Source organism: Sander lucioperca, chromosome 16, assembly GCF_008315115.2.
Source record: "Sander lucioperca isolate FBNREF2018 chromosome 16, SLUC_FBN_1.2, whole genome shotgun sequence".
NCBI classification, from domain to species: domain Eukaryota; kingdom Metazoa; phylum Chordata; class Actinopteri; order Perciformes; family Percidae; genus Sander; species Sander lucioperca.
In genome coordinates, this window is record NC_050188.1 from 30,304,322 (window position 1) to 30,325,718 (window position 21,397).

General features: G+C 37.9%; 1 protein-coding gene and 1 long non-coding RNA gene across 2 annotated transcripts; one reads left to right on the plus strand and one right to left on the minus strand.

Moving 5' to 3' along the window:
- Positions 1-1,981: 1,981 nt before the first annotated feature.
- On the minus strand, positions 1,982-20,785 carry LOC118493342. The gene is made up of 3 exons (XR_004895320.1): positions 20,771-20,785; positions 14,997-15,001; positions 1,982-2,462 (listed from the first exon to the last, which is right to left on the minus strand). It is a non-coding gene; the product is annotated as an uncharacterized LOC118493342 (long non-coding RNA).
- On the plus strand, positions 9,363-19,255 carry LOC116046417 (CD209 antigen-like protein E). The gene is made up of 6 exons (XM_031294782.2): positions 9,363-9,632; positions 11,869-11,997; positions 13,394-13,564; positions 13,727-13,902; positions 14,671-14,786; positions 18,643-19,255. The coding sequence occupies exons 1-6, from the start codon at positions 9,524-9,526 to the stop codon at positions 18,821-18,823; spliced, it is 882 nt and encodes a 293-aa protein (XP_031150642.1). The 5' UTR covers positions 9,363-9,523; the 3' UTR covers positions 18,824-19,255.
- Positions 20,786-21,397: the final 612 nt, after the last annotated feature.

A 21,397-nucleotide genomic window follows, 5' to 3' on the forward strand; every position in this document is an offset into this window, starting at 1 on the left:
CTCCTCAGCTGGAGAGGAACTGATCTGAATGAACAGCTGCAGAAACCTACATAAACAGAGACACTTTAGAAGTTTGACTGATACTGAAGTCTATATAACTGAATAATGTCAGGAAATACTGCTCATACTATAGTAAGATATAATAGTAATCTTGTTGAAAAAGTGTAGTTAACAGTGTATTTAAAATCAGATCAAACTATATCTGAAAAGTAGAAACGTTAATAAAGCTAACACCAGTTTGTTTAGCTGTGAAATCAAATATTCATTTCCATTTTAGTGTTTAAGTAAATTTTCACATTCAAATACAATTTGAAATTTATGTAAGTTATATTCAAGTCAGTTTATTTTCCAACACACCTTAAGACATAAAATGTTTTAATGAACTTGTGTTGACAGTGAAATGCATATGTAATGTGATATTTTGAGATCACAGCTGATGATAGCTTACTTTATAATTCAAGTGCAATTATTTCTTCTCACACTCTGCAGTTTACCCAGATTCATTATACTCTATAGAAACATCTAAAAACAATTCAACATAGTAAACACTTAATTTATGACATACATAGTATAGCTTAATTTCCTAAAAATATTGATTTAATCAACTTTCCTACAAAAACAAATTCATAATTACTCCAATGAAGTAGTTTATGAAGTCACATAAGCTTTACAGAATTTGGAATAAATGATGGATTTACTTCTATCTTGTATGGGTCTGGAAGCTACTGCAGAGACTGATACACTTCACTGAAGACACACACACACACACACACACACACACACACACACACACACACACACACACACAAAATTACCAAGAGTTTGTAAAAATAGTCTCATTACAGTTACCAAAACAACGGGTTTCATTATTAGTTTCATTGTGGACACAGATCTGTCTGAGTTTTTTAATTATTTATTTTTTTCATCCTGTATTTATCCAGGCAAGTCATTTAAAACACATATACATTTACAGTGGGAGCATTGCAAAAGGCAAAGCCTCTTAAGGGAGGCTGTAAGGGCTAAAAGAGAAATGTCAATATCATTGTCAAATTGTCAGTTAAAAAGATGACAGTAAACATCCAAACATTTCCAACACCTCCACTACTTACATAGAATCACAGCAAGCATAACATTAATGACATACAGTCTAGCACACAAGCATCGTGTCAAACGACGACAGAAAACGAGCAACAAACACAAGAACTAATTCAACATGCAGAGCTAAACAGCAGCAGGAAGACAACAAAGATATGCACGGAGCAACAGTAAACAGCAGACAGATAATGGTGAGGGAATGATTGTGGTTCTGAAAACAGCTGCATGTATCAGCCAGAATGTCCATAACAGAGTTGTTAAAAGCTGACATGAAGATACCATTTTTCAGCTTTAGTGTTTTTTGCAGATAGTTCCAGTCTTTGGCTGCAGCAGACTGTAATGACGACGTTCCTATCGAAACTTTTGGGATAACTCACAAAAGTGATTTATATATTTAAAACCGTTAATGTGATATGAACTTATGCACTGAGGAGATCAGATTACCACAAGATCTAAAACCACTTCTGTATCAAAGTGCACAGCACAGAAGGTAATTCCCATCTACCTGTTACCTGCTTTAGATCAGACACATTAGATGACGAAAAACCCAAAGAATCTGTTGACTTTCTCTCACATTGACTTTGTCAAGGACAGTAGTAACAGTGGTGCTGACCAGAGTTTGACTTTCATCCTTTCCCACCAGCTCCATACCTGCTGTAGTACACCACAGCTAAACACTGTCAGGCTGCACCGAGCAGATGGGACCTGCATTACATCATCTCATCAGTTCTTTCTGAAAGAATCATCTAATGGAAATGCTACAGATAAACTCTCTCAGGATTTAATTGATACTGTATATGTTCATTTAAGAAAGGAACACATGACGGCAGTCATTCTAGTATCAATAAGCTTGGACAACATTAAGTTGATACATTTGTCTTTGTTGTTTTAACATACAGAGAATATCAGCATTACTGCAAGCAACACAAAATGAACTTTCAAATTGTGATGAATCTGTAGACAGAAAGAAAGAGTTGCAGAGAGCAGACTGAGATCAGTATCAGAGTGAAACCAGTAGCAGAGTCCCAGTGAGTCAGGTCAGGACTGGGAACACTGGTCTCTCCTCAGTGTCTCTGAGAGTGGAGTCTGGGAGCCCTGGGTGGCCTCACAGGTCACAGAGCCCACCTTCTCCCACTGGTCTGCAGGGAGCCTCAGGGTGCTGCTCCAGCTGTATTTGCCGTCCTTCTCCAGCACCCCGGGGCTCCTGCTCTCCTCCCAGCTGCTGCTGCTGCTGCCGTCCACCTTCCAGGCCAGACTCTAGTCTGAGGGGAAGCCCTTGTTGGCCAGGCACATGAGCGTGGCCTTCCCCTTCAGCAGCTCCTCACTGGAGGGGGGCAGCACCGTCAGGGTGGGGACGGCTCGACCCACTGCAGAGAGAGAGAGATTAATAAAGTTGATATGAGGTCAACTAAACTCTAGCCTTTTGGCTGCAGCAGAGGAGGCTACTAGTTCTGCTGGTCTTCCTCAGATTGGAGCAAACTGTTCTTAAAATGTTTCACTTCCCTCTCTGAGCTCAGTAACCATGGCAACAGACAGGCATCACTGCTGAACCATGACAACAGACAGGTTTCAGTACTAAAGATAAAAAGTTAAAACTGGCTCTCTTTTACTAAACTTTCAGAGTTTAATAGTTCAAAATAATACACATAAGATGGAGATTGTGAGGCTTTTACTGTTTGAACTTCTGGAACACTGGAACATAATTGTTACTAAAGAGATTCAGACTGTTAAGACACAATAATACTAACCCACTACTGGAGCGGGAGAGATACTCATATAACCTCTAATATCATTTTGATAAAGTTTTATCTTAGAGAAGAGTCCTGCACACTATTTTTCTAAATAAATTATTGCTTGCATAATGGTCAGTGTGCAGGACTCTTCTCTAAGCTTTTGATCTGCTACTTTTGATCATATCCTACGCACCTGCCCGACAAAAGAGGTGTGCAAAAAAGTTTTCTTACATTGATAACATTTTATCAAAATTACATAAGATTATGGTTGAAGTTAGTATGTGGATTTCATGACAGAGACCTTTCTCTAGCATGATCCCTTAGTACATATTTAGAGTATTTCACTTCTTACCTTTTTTGTGCATTATGATTTGAAAATAGACATTTATATTAGATATCCTCTAATATTGGATGTCTAACACTTGAAATTTTTGTTTCTCATTTCCACATCACATAGTAAGGGATTACGGGAAGATTTCTAGTAATACATGGCACTCAAGGATGACAAAAAGACATTGATTTACTATCCAGTAATTGTTTAAATCTGAGTTTATTTTAAAGTTGTACTTGTAAAATCATAACTCAGGACAGGAAAGAAACAACTGATACGAGCTTAGTATATGGGGACATGGTGGTATGTGGGGACATGGTGGTATGTGAGGACATGGTGGTATATGGGGACGTGGTGGTTTATGGGGACGTGGTGGTTTATGGGGACATTGTAGCATGTAAGAACGTGGTGGTATATGGGGAGGTGTTGGTATAGGAGGACACTGTTCTTATTTCACCACTTTTTTCCTCCTCCTTTGGTAGTGCTATGGGAGGAAAAGAACATTTGTATAAATAGTGATATAAATATAAATTGTGATATAGATTTTTTTGGGATATTCATTTTAGAAAAAAATATGTAAATATATGTAAAATGAGAAGACTGTAAATTTCTGTGATTTCTCTTTGATTGAATGTTGATGTGTTTTAAATTTCTAGAGACATTTTTTTTAAGTGACTGACCAAACGGCGCTCTCTGTTCCTGCAAAAACATGGGACCTTGTCATCAAACTGCCATGTCATCTTAGATCTTAAAAACAATGGAAGTGTTGGATTTATTGAAGCAAGATGAACTGTAAATTTGAAATGCCAATACAATTAATTAATTGAATCCAGAATTATTAATCTGTGGATCCTGCATGTTTACATATTTGCACTTGAGCGTGTACATTTTTTGAAGGTTTTTAGACTTACAAATGTAACACATTTAACATCTATATATTGTGGAAGATTGCACAGCCCACTTTCTGGACACACCAGGCCATTACACACTTTAGCATTTCAATACCTATTTATAACTTTCTGTCATTTAACTTTTATTCTTTACATTTCTTTTTCTAATTCTTGTTTCATTATTAACCTTTATTACACACGCACATATTTGTAGTTTCTTATATACTACAAATATGTAGTTTCGTAAATACAAGTTTTTTTATCTTCTTTCAGAGACTATTTCACCTAATTAACATAGCAAACAGTGGGTTCACTGGCCGATTTTCTTTAAATAACAAGATTACCACCAGAAAAAGAAACATGACCAGACATGAGAAGACGAATAAATGTTGGATTTGAAAATGATTATTTCTCAGTTACAGTTATGATACAGGTAATATTAAGGCTACTAAATTAAAAAGGTTGGAGGGGTTTGCTGCTGCAACACATTGATGGGAAGTAGTTTTGTTTTGGTCCGTCACAAATTACATTTTTTAATTTATATCATTTTTCTACTTGATTGTATTTATCTTGCTTCAATTGCACATGCCAACTTTTTAAATTACTCCTGAGGAGGTTGTATTATTGTTGTATATCTGATTACAAAAATAAAGTTTTCAACCTACCAGGCTGTGTTGGAAGTGTTGGTACAGATGGGTTTGTAGGAACTGAAAAAGGAAACCAAAATAATCTTCAGATTTTAGTTACTGTAACAGTAAAACTGTGATCTGTTGCACATATGAATCCCATTTGGGCCATGCAGTCACTGGAGTTTCAAAGTTGAATACTTTATTTAATGGTGACATCTTCTGGTCCAAAAGTGACATTGCACGTTTAAGGGAAGCACTGCTGACAACAGTTTGGGGAATTAACCTTTCTAAAAGACCAGACCTTGTTGTGTGGGTACTTGATTTCTATCAGCTATTCACTGATTTCTTTCTTAGTTTTTCATATGCTTTAATTCAAGGTTTTAGTTTTTGTTAACTTATCAAAGTCTCAGTTGGGTTAAATCTTCTTGGATAGATCAGAACACTGTGGCCATTTTTTTTTATTTAATGGCCTTTTTTTCTAAATAACAGTGAAATAAACACAGCAAATACACTAAAAACTGTTATCTTCTTTGCCTCTCAATTCAATTTTTTTCATCTAATTCACTAATTAAGCTTTCTTGGAATGCACAGACTTTTTAAAACTTGAATTCCTGATCATTTTTAATAACAATACAGTGTACAAAGCCAACTAATTATAAACAACATCCAGAAACAGGGAGGTGCAACAACAAAAAACTAAAAGCTTTAAAGCTATAACATATTTAACACCATCTTAATGCCAGGCTGAAAGTCAGTGTTTCACGGAGTACACTTCAGTCACTGCAGCAAGGTGAGAATACACAACACAGCATGACAGTTCGTGAAATGGTCACGTTATTTTTTGTCTATTGATTTGTGTACACGGACACGTTCATCTTGTTTTTTTTCGTGTTGCTCAGCACGTAATGGGAAGCATCTATACAGAGGTTGAGTTTAGGAAAAGAAGAACGGGGAAAGGACACGTCACACGCCGGGACACAATCCGCGGTCTCTGGGGTGAAAGTCCTGTGTTGTTTTCGGCTTTTCATACTACTCGCTACCGTAGTCGTGCTGTGATCACGAAATATGCTTCCCATTGAAATACATTAGATTATAATTCATGCTCACCACCACGAAAAAAATCGACATAAAAGTGTCCGTGTACACGAATCAATAGTAAAAATAATGTGACCATTTCACGAATTGCCGTAAGACTGGGTTGGAATACAAACAACTGGAAGTCAGTAAACAGAAGTTCATTTTAAGTTGCGATGTGTATAAGTCAGCTATTTATTCACGTTTACACATACGGTTTACAGTATAGTAAGGAATTTCAGCTTTTATGTGAGTCATGTTACATTAAAGTATCTGAACTTTTAGGTCTTTTATCTATCATCATAAGAAGAACTGCTACAGTTGCAGAACTCACAGATGATAGTAAGGTTGAAGGGAGCTCTCTTTTCCACCTCCAGCTGCTTGGCAGCTGTGCAGTATGAGAGACCGACCAGGTCTGAACTCACAATACCTCTGATCGTCAGCACACTGGATGTGGCCTCCTGCAGTGAAAATGATGGAAAATGCACAAGACAAATTATTGGAACAAGTAATAGAAAAACAACACAGGAGGTTGAATTATTTAGATACTAATTAGGAAAATGATGTGATAAAAAGAGCCCAAAATACTTCTTTGGTTCAATCCAAATTTAAATCTGGTGTGAATCACACATGGAGTCTCACCTCTTTGTTAACGGGTCGCTTGTCGTTAGCTGTGCGACTGCAGTGCCGGTGGTCCAGGAGAATTTGAGGAATGAGCCCTTGGCAAAGCAGGTGAGAACCACAGTGCTGTTAAACTCTCTCAGACATGTTGGCCCTGATGGTCACATTTGACACTGGATCTGCAAGTAGAGACAAGGTAATTAGAATGATTGAGGCTTTCTGAATGGTTCATTGCATGGTACTTGTCAAGGTAAATGACTCTACTCCTGCATACAGTATATACTCCTTTTTAACAGATAAAAAAGTGTCAGAAACTGTCAAGCTCTTTCCCTGACATCAGAACATTCCCGGACATCAGAAAGAGGCAGTGCTCCTTGTTGCCCTAAGATTGCATCATTAGCATATGTAATAAAATACCTCTTGGGCTGATAGCTGTAGCTGTTTGGTGTATAATAATAATATCAGAGGGGACATTACACACCCTTGTGAGAACCAATGCAGCCTTTTGTGAAAAAAGGCAAGACGTGACAAGCCTTATTTACGGGGTGTTGAATGAAGGAAGAGCAACATGGGAACCAACGTCAGAAACTTAAAAGCTTCAGGTTGATTGTGGAGGTATCTCCAAGCAGACAGAGAGATGGGGAAGTTGTGATGCAGCAGCCAAGGAAGGTGGAAAGGAGTCCTGTAATCTTTTCCCAGAATTGTTTAATAGCATTTTAACTAACATTTTAATCTCCGACTCCTCTCTGCTGTGCCATTGTTTTAGTTTGATTTTAGTTGTTCGTGTGTTTTTTTTTTTTTTTTTTATAAATTCTTTTAAAAGAGGAATTTTAATTGTTTTATGCTTTTTTTTTTTCTTTTTTTTTTAATAATAAATTGTTGTTCCTCAAAACTGGGTTTTATTCACTGGTTTTAAATACACCTTTTTAACTGCTCTCCCCCGGTACAAAGAACCTGTTTTTAATCTTTTATCTAAGAGGTACTAGGCCTCAAGCAAAAAAACCTAGGTGGCGTTGTCAGCCCCTCTTTACACATACACTTACACACATGAACACGCCTATTCATACACACACACACACACACACACACACACACACACACACACACACACCTCCCCCCACCCCCATTGTAAACTGTACCCTGTAGCGTTTAGTGAAATGTCTTTATATATATATTTTATGTTCTTTGTGTTCATAAGCTCTGCTTATGTAATTAGTCTTTGTATACTGTATTAGATACATATCTCTTACACTCATTTGGGTTATGTAATTATTTGTATAACACCTATGGCAAAACTTAATAAAAAATAAACTTAAAAGATTGTGACACATCTTTACGTGTAGGCTCCAAAAGACACTTTTTAAAATAAGTCAAAAGGGCAACATTATACATCATTTTCCAGTGGTAGTGTGGCATAAAATCTGGATAGTGTGTGTGTGTCTCTCTCTCTCTATGTGGCTGTATGCAGGAATATCTTGCATACACGTATGGCCTACTGCATGCTGCATTGTTTTGTCCTAACAGGTGAAATTAAGTAAACAAGATGTCAATCAATCACAGTATATACACATCCACACAGTCCGGGGGAAGAAGTCATAAGTTTATCATAAATTGATCCATCCAGGAGACACTGACTTGTCTGAACAAGCCCTGAGAGAAGGAAACACAACATGACACACACACTGGAAAGTGTTACATATGTTCCCATAAATCCTCTAAAAGGTCAGAACGGCAGATGTCTGGGTAAATAATGTGGCACAAGAGAGTGACTTCAAGCACACCACAAGTACAGAAAATGTACAGTTTGCCTTCATAATAATAGTCTCAAATTGAGTAAGTCAAGTAGAGATTTTCTGTTTTTTGCCATTGGGTAATACTCACTTTGACAATGAATGGTGGGAAATAACATTTTCTTTTATGCTGTTTCATATATTTTTTAAAGTTTGTGTGTGGATATTTGTATTTGTTATTGGTTTTATAAAATAATAGTGGGGGGACTGTTTATTTTGCCTTGTGGTGCACAGTAACTCATTTCCCCATCAACATCTAAATTGAGAATTTTGCGAAATGCTCTTCAGGGGGGACATTTTTTTTTATATTTGGGTGTAACCAACAAAATGGAAACAATTCTTTCATGGTATACATTGTTTTTAACAACCTTTTTTTTAACAACGTCTTTCTCCACAGAGCTGTGGAGTAAGGTTTGGCTACACCATTGATGTACTCTGGGATAGGAGAAAAAATGCTTTGGGTTGTTTGCATTTCTTAGAACCAATTTCAATTGTCTTGTGCAGTGTACATTTGCACCACGCAAAAGAAAACGCCACATACAATATTAAATGAAGTCTAGTGTTCACACAATACAGTCGCGTGAGTTATTTAAATTAGATGGATACATGGTTAAACATAATTTGCTCTTACCTATATATCGCCATGTGTACTTTGTCCACAGCAAACCCACCGATTGGTCCCAAAACCAGATGATAAATGGCATAAACAGTCTTTGTAAATTTTTACAAAATACCAAGTAGGCCTGTCTTGTTCCACGATATAAATTTTCTTAAAATTTTGCCATTTTCAGCATATAACTTGCTAGCTAGAAGTTTGTTGTTGCTTAACTGAAGCGAACAAAAACACACAGAATCAGGCGCATGTCAGGCAATTATCCTGGGAATGTACTTCTACTTCTAGTCCAGTATTTTATCCAATATAAATATATGGGCTAATAATATGACACTGATAGGGGCCATGCATTTATACCTGCAAAATGAGTAGCCTACTCTTACTTTAAATATTTGAACATCGTGTTGTTAATACTTCTGTACTTTTACTTATGAAACATTTTGAATGTAAGACATTTTTACTTTTACTGTGATTTTACTACTTTTACTGTAGTGAACTAAACTTGTGCAGTACCTGTGCATTATTAGGGCTTTTATTTTGAAACATATAACGGAAATGCATTTGACTTGCTCCTTGGTGCTTGACTCCAGTGTGTTTAAACCAGGGACGATATAAACTGTTGATACAGGGAGAGCAGCTCAGGGGACTGAGTCAGACCTTGACTGGGAGTTTGTTTCTCGCTTTCACTCTGCGCTGAAACTTTTTAAACATTTAATTTCAATACTTTATCTTTCTAACATTGCGGTAATGTCGACCAACGGGAACTCCCTGGCCTGTGAGGGAATGTACTCCAAACTGATAGACGATGAGGGAGCATATGACGACCAGAACCGCAGACCAGATGTGGGACTCGGTGGTAAGGACTCACCAAACAATACAACTTCAAGTCTCTGATCCAACTGCTGCATTTTCATGGAGGAATTAAAAGCACTTGCTTTTTACAGTCTCATTGTAACTTAATATTTGAGTTCATGTTCTTTTAGTCTCTTTAAAAAATATACAAAATGTATCCATAATGTCAGTCTTTGTATACTGTATGATACATATCTCTTACACTCATTTGGGTTATGTAAGGTTTGTGGGTTTTGTAATTATTTGTATAACACCTATGGCAAAACTTAATAAAAAATAAACTTAAAAGCTTGTGACACATCTTTACGTGTAGGCTCCAAAAGACACTTCTTAAAATAAGTCAAAAGGGCAAAATTATACATCATTTTCCAGTGGTAATGTGGTATAAAATCTGGATAGAATGCCTCTCTCTCTATGTGGCTGTATGCAGGAATATCTTGCATACACCTATGGCCTACTGCATGCTGCATTGTTTTGTCCTAACAGGTGAAACTAAGCAAACAAGAAGATGTCAATCAATCACAGTATATACACATCCACACAGTCCGGGGGAAGAGGTCAAATAAGTTTATCATAAATTGATCCATCCAGGAGACACTGTGACTTGTCTGAACAAGCCCAGTTTTGCAGACATTTTGTATCCCTGTAATGCCCCTGTTCAACACTGTTTGGATCGTGTAGAATAGAATAAATATTTGTGTTGCAATAAAGAATATTTTTCATGTTTTATTAGGCCCCTTGTTTATTACAATAATAAATATTATGGCTGCTAATAATTATAGTTTTGTTATTATCAATTAATCTCAAGATTATTTTCTCTATTTATCAATTAAGTTTTTACTCTATTGAATGTCAGAAAATTAAGTCCTAAAGCCCTTCATGACATCTTAAAACAAATACAAAAAGGTTTACTACAAAGAAAAGCAGCAAATCCTCACAATTTAGAAGCTGAACTATGAATTGTTTTTTTTATATTTGCTAATTCATTATCAACTGTTTTTTTTTATTATTCTGTTGATGAATTAATCAACTAATTGTTCTTACAGAGCACTTTTAAAAATAAAAGTTGCTTTACAACGTACAGTAAAACCAAAACAACCATGGTGGTGCAAAATATAGAATGAATCAAGATTGACAGGCTTAAGGTATGGTGGTTTAGGCTACAACATGTCACAGAATCATCACATTCATGGTCCCTGGAGGATGAATCATTTGACAATCCATCTTTTGCTCTAGCACCACCAATAAGTCCATTTTTTAACTGTTTCAGTGCAAATGCTAACAAGATGATGCGCTAAACAGAGATGGTAAACATAACACCTCATAATTATCAGTTACCTTGTCTTGAGCATGTTAATATTCTAATGTTAGCATTTGAATTAGTGTAAAATAAGAATCTAACAACAGAGGAAAATACCATCAATTAAGGATGTTTATATGGGTGAAAGGTTAAATGGTTCCCCTTTATTTCAGATTTATTGATCAAAGCTGACTATTGGCTTTTGAAAGGAATTCAAAACAATTGTGATAAAATGTAATGCACGATGATAAACAGGGCTTAGCTGCTGAAGTTATGATGGGGATAGTAGAAAATATCTCCTTAATCGAATGCAGACAGGAACTTCAACTTTAACTTGTTGCTCCCCGAGGGAAAATTTGTCTTGTTGGTATAGTTTCACGGTTGAGACAGACATCTTTTAATTCTACACAGAAAGTCTCATTTCATTATACATTTTTGAATAAAATGTTGAATAGACAATGTGCTATTAAGCTAGATTGCTAAGTAGTTGTGTTATATAATATGATATAATATCATATACTTCAGCATAGAGCTGCAGCGAATAGTTGACTAATCGATTAGTCCATCAACATAAAAATAAATGAAGGCAGACTAAAGATGAGTTAGAGCCTGGGTTGGGGAGGAGTCCAAGGTATATACATTGTATTATCTGCCTAGAAATAGACATTGGAGTACACATTAGGATGTATATCTATATATACGTTATGTGCATATAACGTAAATAGTAATGGGCTGAGAATAGTCCCCTGTGGCGCCCCATTAGTGATGGTATAAGGACTTTAACTGTAAAAATGGGTTTGAATTGAGCAACAGAGTAACATTTACATTTAAATGACTTCATATTTTGGTTATTTAGCATTAAACGTATCAATTTGTAGTAACCCAAAAACTTGGTTCCTTATCTTCATCTTAACAACCTTTTCCCCCTTGCCACCTCCAGCTCACCCAGTATCTCCAGTCATGATGATCCCCAGGTCGAGCGGCCCAGGGCCCTACCGCCTTGTCACCTTCTGCCTGGCTACGCTGTGTGCCATCCTGTTGATCTCAATCATAGCTGTCACCGCACACTGTGAGTACAGACACTATCAAACGAGATAGAAGACAAATTCTACATTCATTTGTATGTTAAAGTAGTCAGACCACATGTAGCTTGTAAGAATGTGTGTATTGTGTTTAATTTTAGAGCAAATGAGCTGATACTGTGTTTTTCTTTTGAATTCACTAAATATTTGCCCTAAAAAAATTTTTTTTAATTACATTTGTACAATATTGATCATCTGGAGGCACCAGCGAACATTTCGTGAGACTAAACAGGAAGATGTTAAATAATAAATACCACGAAGTGCCTCATCATCAGTGCATGCTGTCAAAACTGAGGCACAGACATAAATAACATAATAAATGTGAAGTGAATAAAAAATTGCTGAATGAACAGTTTTAGGTCAGAAAAAAGAGGATCCAGTGGTCTAAGCTTTGCAACACTGAATTTTCAGGCATGTTTCCCAATAGTATGCCAAATTTTATACATATTTGGTATGTGGGTTTGTGCTTATGTTGAAACATCCACACAGTCAGAAGGCTGACAAGCTGCTTTTAATGAGCTCGTTAGCTGAACTTCTTTCTGCCAGCTGAGTCATAAGTATAGTCATAAGTTTAAAGTGAAGATTTGAAGTGTTTTTAAATGTGATCATTAGGCTGTAAATGCATAAACACACTTAGGTTTGAAGATGGGACAAAGAAATAAAATTATACTTTTGTTTATTTAGATAATTATCATGATTTGACAATACATTTCATTATCTAAGAAATGCAATTCTTTTCAGTGAAAAGTGCAATTCAGTGCAAATGATGTGATGATGAACAGTGAGTGCATTATTCTAGATCTTTTTTATTCTGTTTGCAGTTTTGTTCCATCCTGTCCTGCATGAAAACACATTTCATTTACAAAATTCACCTTGCTTTGATTATTATCCATCATTCATTTTTTTCTCATCTTTCAGGTTGCAAATGTAATAAAGGTGCATGGTTAAGTCTGTATAGCCTCATATTTCCACACCTAAAAAGCATTCAGGAGTACACACACGAATGCTAAGCAATTTTCTGCTGCAGCAGCATTAGCAGCAGCTAAACGTATGTATAAAAAAATCTCTACCAGTTTAAATGTACGTTATAACTTGCTGTCAGACAGCCCTTTACGAAGAGGAACTGAAGCCGTTGTCTATTACTTCAGTTGTGTTATTGTGTGACTTTGGTCCAATCCAAACTAACCCTTTAAAACACCAAAGTCACACAAATAACAAACTAACTAACCAATCGAGACAGTTGTATACATGCTACTCCCGTGTTCTGAAAGGTAAAATTACTGTTTTTGTCTCAAGATGTTCTTCTTAAATCATTTTCAAGTTGATTATTAAAGTTTACTATATATTTTCATTTAGTGGACCATTGCTTCTTGTGTTCCACAGATAAGAACAAAACTCAGAGCGGTGTTGAAGGGACGTCCGAGATGCAGCGGCAGGACGTAAACATGTCGGCTCTGACTGCCTCCATCAGCAAACTGCAGCAAGAGAAAAACCAGCTTCAGCAAGAGAAAGACGAGCTGCTGGCCAAACTGGCTACCAAGATGACCACGAAAGGTAAACATCTCCATATTTGTATTTTGGGTCTTTTGGTACCATACATGTCAACGTTTAGCCCCTACAGTAGAGCTACTGTTACTGTTTGAGAGTAAAGTGTGATTTTGAGATGTTACTGCTCTGCCTCCCATTTGCCCAATCTCTCTTTCTGTGTGCCATCAGCTCCCAATGTGATCAAACCTATGACGAAGGCCCCTATCGTGTGCCCCGTGGACTGGTATCTCTTCAACGACAGCTGTTACTTCATCTCCAGAACCACAAGAGATTGGCCCGAGAGCCAGTCGTACTGCCAGAGCCAAGGAGCTCACCTGGCCATCATCCACACGGCAGAGGAGCAGGTACAGCTGCCTGGTTGCAACGTGATGATCACAATGCTGCCATTTTGTTGTGTGGAACGCCATTAAGATTTTGTGTCCGTTGGAGTTTACTTTGAGTAAGTCTTCTACAGAACAAAAGTGTTTTATCAGGCAGAGCATCTTCATTTTCTACTGAGCTCAGCAACACCGTTTTTTTTTTTTGCAATTGTATCAGGGAAGGTTACTTCACTCACTTTATTTACTTATTACCAAACTTAAAAGTTGATACATTGTGAAAAAAACACATTTTATTACCTCAAAGAAATGAATCTATTTGTCACTTACAAGATAAACCACAAATGGCATTGGACGTTAACTGTTAAAGGCTGGTGTTATTCTATACATGTCTTACAATCAACAAACCAAATGAAAACACAAAAATCAACAATCTGTTCGTACCTCCCTACCCTGTCTGTGGCTCTCAGCCGCTTCAGAAATATGTTGTTTAAACCATGTTAACATGTTCGAGCAGAAACCCAAAGTACAAGTATGAACCTGAAAATGAGCATTATATCTGACATTTATTCAAAGGTCAGGCATTGAGCTGTCTCTGTGCTGCACAAAAACCATCAGTGATGAATGGGAGCCTTATATATACTTCAACATTTCCTGTGTGTGTGTGTGTGTGTGTGTGTGTGTGTGTGTGTGTGTGTGTGTGTGTGTGTGTGTGTGTGTGTGTGTGTGCGTGCGTCCGTGCGTGCGTGTGTGCGTGCGTGCGTGCGTACGTGTGTGTGCGTGCGTTCCTCTCAGACATTTCTGTGGGATCTTCTTCCCAGAGGCCACTGGAATGCCTTCTGGTTTGGGATCACTGACGAGCACACAGAGGATAAATGGAAATGGGTGGATGGCACCCCGCTGGTTGGAGGGTAAGTCCACTTCTTCTTCTGAGACTGTCCTCCCCATCTTCACCTTTTCCTCTGTGTTTACTCTGATGTTTACTTTTGAAAACTTAGTCAGGCAACAGAGTCAGCAGGAGGCTGGTGAGTTGATTTCCCTATCCCGATGAGCGACTCATAGTCATGGCATGTCCTTGGAGATCGTCTTGCTAGCCAGATAATTTCTAATAAGGGAAGAACTTCCACTCTCTGGATACTTCCGGCCGAACTGGTTGCAGTTCCACTCTCGTTCCATATGAGGGCACTCACAGGCGAGTGCAGAATGAATGGTGGTTATGGAGCTATACCCCTCAAAGTCCAGGATATAATTTTTGTCTAGTAATTTGAACATTGCATTCGAAAGGGGAGGCTAAGAAAATACACACTGCTGGGTGTTAGACTTTTTTAAAGTCGCTTTTTTGTTCTAAAAAGCCTTTTAAAATGTCAATGACGTCATACACATCGTACGGCCAGAGGTACTGCTTTACGCCAAATTCTGAGTCGCTTCCTTTTTTCTCACGAGGCATCGACAACACAGCTGACAGGTCAGGTTCTCCCTGTCAATACACGTGCTAGAAAGAGGTTTGCTAATGTTGTAAAGACCACGCCGAAATATTCACTCTGACATTCTGGTTCCGCTTCGGATGCCATCAAGCGGGATCTCTGGTCGTAATCAGTCCTTCACTGACCAATCAGCATTCATTAGCAAAATACTAGCGTGTTATGGGCAACAACGACTCAACCTGTAAGAAATCAAAAGGACATAAGTACTCGTTCATTCAACTTTCGACCTTTAATCCATGTTGAACTTGCAAAAACTACAATTAAATCTGAGATTTCTCAACGGCAATCAGGCGAAAGAGATAGATTTAGCCGTCTAGCTCCATAGAGTCCCATTCATTTTGAACCGGACCGCGATCACCCCCAGTGGAACTCTGGTGCAACCAAATTCAGTACAGTCGGGCTTAATAGGGAGTGAACACGCTCTACGTAGACGGGCTCTGCTTGAGCTCATCTTCTCCATCTTTTCCTCTGTGTTTACTTTGATGTTTACACCAGAAAACTTGAGCCAACTGGCTAGCCAGCCCAGGCTAGCAAAGTCAACAAGTTCCTTTCCCGATCCTGATGACAGACTCATAGCCACATGCCATCGCCGCCCAATGCTAACCACATATACAGCAACATAGCACAACTTATATTTGTAAAAAAAAAAAAAAAAAAAAAATAGACAATTTTGCATACATTTTGTGGAGCTGACAGAGGCGACTGGAGAGGCGACTAGAGAAACTTTGCACCTTCTAGAATGAAAAATTACTAAAAAAGGTATGCAAATATTCATCTTAACAAGATAAACATAAGGAGGAGACATGAAAACAATACCCAAAATTCAATTTGGGCTGCAAAACATACATAAATACAATAAACAAAGGTTTCTCACTCATTATTTAATATGAAGAACTTGACCAGATATTAAAAAAGACAAGACAGAACATGTAATGTAGCCTTGCAAAATATGGAGACTCAGAAAATCTAGTTAAGAGCTTCAATATGATAAATAGTACATTTCTGCAGGTTCACTCCTCTAGCGCCAGACTGTTGGTGACACATACTTGGACAAACACAGATTGACTGACCATTGGGCCTCCGTTGAACATTGACCTCTCGCATACCTACAGACTTTGGCACAGGTTTTGGCCTGCAAGCTGCACAGTGACGGTTGTTAGCCAAATAAAAAGTGATGTGGCCACAGGGAAGATGCAGCCAGCAGAGAAAAAAAAGAGGGGGGGAAAGAGGGGAAGTAGACGAGGCAAATAAACATTATTAAGCGCAAACTTTAAACCAATACTTCCTTTTTCACTGGAAAGTCATCCGTGGGGTGCATAAGATTTTCATTCGGAAGTAACCAAAAAAAGGAAGTGAAGTCCCTGGACTCCAAAAAAAATGGTTTCGGGATTCCCTGGCAAAGTATACATCTTTAGAAGGTGATCCTTATTTTAAGCCACACTAGTAGCATGACGCGAGGGATGCCATTGTCAAGGGGCCAGTATACTCTACTACTTTCTGCAAATTTCTTAAACCGACGATCCAACACTCACACCAACTCTACACTGTGATTGTGTAGAGAAAGGAGTTTAAACTTCTCTCTCAGCTCTTTTTTCCATTCTTGGCGCAACTATTTCAGTCACTTTTCATGTGAACACCCGAGAGCAACACTATGAATATTTTCCAGTATAAACTGTCTGGAAATGTGCACTGTATCCCTAAATTTAAACTATAGCACATCCTCCCCTTTCTCAATGACCGTCAGCCTGCTTTTCGCTGGTATATTCATTGTAAACTGAATATTTAGGGGTTTTGGACTGTTGGTTGGACAAAAAGCTACTTGAAGACACATTACCTGTGGCCACCGGAAAATTGCATATTGAATTTCTACCTATTTTGAGGAGGTTATGTTATGGTTGGCTTTTTTGTTGGTCTGTCTGTCTGTCAGCAGGATTACGGAATAACTACTTGCCTAATTTTCTTGAAACTTGGTGGAAGGGTGCAGCATGGGCCAAGGAAGAACCCATTCATTTTCATAGCAAATACACAAATTATTTTTCACTTTCTTTGAACATTGCGATATAAGGCCTTCGCGGATGTCTGCGCTCTCCGAGTGCCCTTCTACTTTCCAATTGTATCAACATGAATTTTAGTAAGTAAGTAAGTAAGTAAGTAAATAAGTAAAGTAAGTAAGTAGGCCTACAATTTATTTTTAGAGCGCTTTTCTCAGATACAAATCACAAAATGCTTTGCATAAAATGTACAAGACGATACACATTAAAAAGACAATGCACAACTCAAATTAAAAAGTAATACATAAACAATAAAACGCAGACAGGTCAATCAAAAGTTTGTTGTAGTAACATTAATATATTGTCCTTATTTAAATGGAGTATTGTTAAGTACAAAAACAATGATAAGGACAGATGTTCCAGACGTGAGAAAACAGCTGGCAGGATTATATCCGCCTGCTCTTGCTGCATACAGCAGCTCTGAGCAGCGTTATGTAACTGCTGTTAAACTGCTGCAGAGCGCTGCGCTGCAGGTGACCCTAACCTCTGACCTCTGACCTCATCAGCGCCTGAAGGGACTGTGGAAAGATACATCTTGTTTTCATTTGGCTGGTCTTAATGTTTTGTCCTCAGTGTGTTTTTTTTTCTCTCTCCAAAGTTCCTTTCCTACCTTGTGCTCAGCAGATTTTCTAATAATCATCTGACATCTCTTCCTCTTTTTGAAAAGTGACTAACTTTTTGACATTCCTCTTTTGCCCCCTACATTCCTTCCCTTCCTCTTTTCCTGCTGAGATGTTTCTTATTTTTTTCCTCATGTTGTTCTGGCTCTGCTCAGATGATTTCTGGGTGATTTCACATTTATTGTAATAGTAAACCTTTATCCTTGAACCCCTTAACCACTTTTTATGCTATCTGCAACTTTTATGTTGATCTCCAGACTGATTTTCTGCTTAATGATCTGATATGAACATTATTTCAGTATTGAAGTACTTTTAGTAGTATAGTTTATTGATGACTTTAAACGTATTTGTTGTCCAAAGTGGTATTTATCTTGCTTTAATAAATAAATGGATAAAATCTTTATTTCGAACCATTTAAAGAAAAAAAAATATGTATAAACGAATCACAAAAAAATTAAAAACAAAATTCCAATAACCCTAGACCCGTTCGAAAAAGGGATTGGAAGAAGCCAATGACTGTCCAGTCTTAACCCCGGTCTTTACCACAGACAAATTCACAATCCAATTACATAAACTAAACTCTGTTTGATTGTTTCTCTCTACTAACTGCAGTTTTTGGGAGGTCGGCGAGCCTAACAACCACATCAACGAGGACTGTGGCTACATTGTGAAAACACGTGTACTGGAGCGAGTGGCGATTCGGAGCTGGTACGACGCCCCCTGCACTATGTACTGGTCCTTTATCTGTGAGAAAGAGATGGGAACTGGTGCCAGCACCGCCAAACCACACTGAGACAGCAGTATGGGTATAAGCCCATTTCATATAAGCCCATTTCATATGTTTACCCCTAGCCCTTGTTTTCAATTCCCCCTTTTTTTTTTACTTGCAACTTGGAACAGGGTTACAACGGGTAGTGGTTAAAATCTTCCCCTATGAAATGCAACAACGCTTTAAGACCCTGATATTTCATCAGCAGTGCCACACCAAATCTGCGGACACAGAATTTACGCGCAGAATTTTCCGCAGAATGTTCCGCAGAATTTTCCGCAGAATTAATTTCCGCAATTAAACTCAGAATGTTAACACATCTCCACCCCAAACAAAAAAACTGTCAGCTAAAGTCTGCTGAAAACTAAAAAAAGCTGAAAAAAAAAAAAAAAATAGCAGATTCCGTTTGGGATCATCAGTCAACGCATTCTCTCATGAACTGGTCCGTATGATATCGTACGAAAATGTATGCACACCAAAACGCATGATATCCTAGAAATTAGGAGACCGGCGGCTGGTCATGTGAATCCGGGTGGTCACGTGACGCCTGCTGGCTACCAGCTCCATGATGCCGAGCAGCAGTTGCTAGTTGTTTAAGCCACTAGAGAGCTTCACAACGTTGGCTGCGGACCTCCGTCACAGCTCGGCCGTATCAGTGGCAGTTAGTAGATCCATTAACCGAAAAAGGTGACTTTGAACCAGGGCACGTTTCGGTGGAGATTATGGTTAAATTTAGTCCACAAAATATGATAATTTTGCCACGACGAAAATTAAGATTAGGCACCAAAACAACTAGTTAAGATTAGGAAACATTTTAAACACTCACAAGGAACACGCATTTCCTGGGTGAAAGTCTATAGTTTCCCCCGGGAAGCGATATCTCTCTGGCTTGAAAGTCCTGTGTTTTAACGCCCACCCATCCTCCCTATGCGGCCAGCCGTGTTAGAGTGCAGACCGGGCCGCATTTTTCTGTCCGAGCAGTAACCGAACCCGACCCAAGCCCGACAGGCATTAAGATATTTATGTCCGAGCCCGACCCGAGCCTGACACAGTTAAAATCTAATTTTTTTCTCATACTAATGACAAATGTACGTTTGTTTATGTGGAAAGCTTTTATTAAACTGTAGGAAGGCATTCGGAAATGTCAACAGATGAGCACATCAGTGCACACGGGGCAACAAGCGCACATTAACACGGGCAAATGCAGCTTATTGAAATGTAAATCACTCATACCATTTTCCTTGAAAACTGTATAGGCTACTAAACTGCAACATGGGATCTATTTACATAATCCATCCCTCAAAAGTTTAGGCTAAAATAAGCTGTTTTAAATCATCAATCAATTCAATGCCTTATCGTGATGATGTGACCGAGCCCAACCCGAACCTGAAAATAATTTCTAAATATCTGTCCGAACCCGGCCCGGCCCTCAGGTGGTTTTCATCTCTGAGAATGTTGCAGCAAATTTTGCTGTTATTTGGATAAACTAACCACATATTGGGAATCTAAATGGTTACTTTGTCGCCTGAAAATATATCAAAAACTTAATAAACATATTAAAGTGACATTAACAGCTTTTAGCCTGGCTCAAACTCTCCGTGTATTACATGACTGACAAGGGCGGTGGCACTTACACCTCCGAAAACATCTATAATACGTTGAATCGACATTTAAATGGTTATTAATGAAGAGAATAATTACATTTCTGGGTTTCTTTTTTGTTTGTGCAGCATTAGCCGCCATCTTGCAGATGATTGGCAAGGATTTCTTCTACTGTAACTGCACTTTCAAGTGTGCCTCTGGGAAAAAAAAAAATGTATTTGGCTGCCCTGGTCATCAGCTGCATACATGAACTTTGTTTTTTAACCATTTGACGTTAAAAACTGGGATAGACAAGGCTGATCCTTAGTAAGTAGCAAGTAGGCTATAATTTCACCTCACTTTTAGAGTCACACATTACTTAGATCTGACACAATTCAGTCAGATATAAGTTAAAAGATATAAGTACATCCTAAGTTATTTTCTTACCCAAGCCCTGAAAGGCAAGGTGAAAACCCTAACCTAACCTGTATCTCCTATTAGGGACATGTTATCTTCTACGTAGCAGATATTATCTTGTACCTAGGAGATAAACTTTGTAAGGTTTTGGCCAACATTGCCCGCAGATTCTTTTTTACCTTGCCTTTCAGGGCTTCTGTATATTTTACTGGATAAACATGAAATATTTTTTTTATTTTTCCTGAAATGAACATATGATGTTTTGGACTTTCTACTTGTCTCATCTGTAACAAAAGCATGGGTCCGCTCTGTGCAGAACACCGGACACAAACATGGTTAAAAGTGTTATTAAAATGGGTTTATAGTAGTAGGAATACAATTAAAGGTAGCTGTACTCTGCAGCATGTACTGTACTTTTCAGACTTCTTCATACAGTTTAAACCTACATATTTCTTCTTTACTTTGTCAATGACTGCATAAATTAATATATAAATACATATACATATATTAAAATAATCTTTATTATGGGACTATTACTTTTTAGTTCTTTAGAAATATAATAAATGAACACAAGGGCTAACAAAAAGACATTTAAATTGT

Bases quoted from the DNA above. Each gene is read 5' to 3' on its own strand.
- LOC116046417 (XM_031294782.2), top strand. From the start codon at position 9,524: ATGTCGACCAACGGGAACTCCCTGGCCTGTGAGGGAATGTACTCCAAA. The intron at 11,998-13,393 runs GTGAGTACAGAC...TGTGTTCCACAG, and splicing joins CATAGCTGTCACCGCACACT to ATAAGAACAAAACTCAGAGC. The intron at 13,903-14,670 runs GTACAGCTGCCT...CGTTCCTCTCAG, and splicing joins TCCACACGGCAGAGGAGCAG to ACATTTCTGTGGGATCTTCT.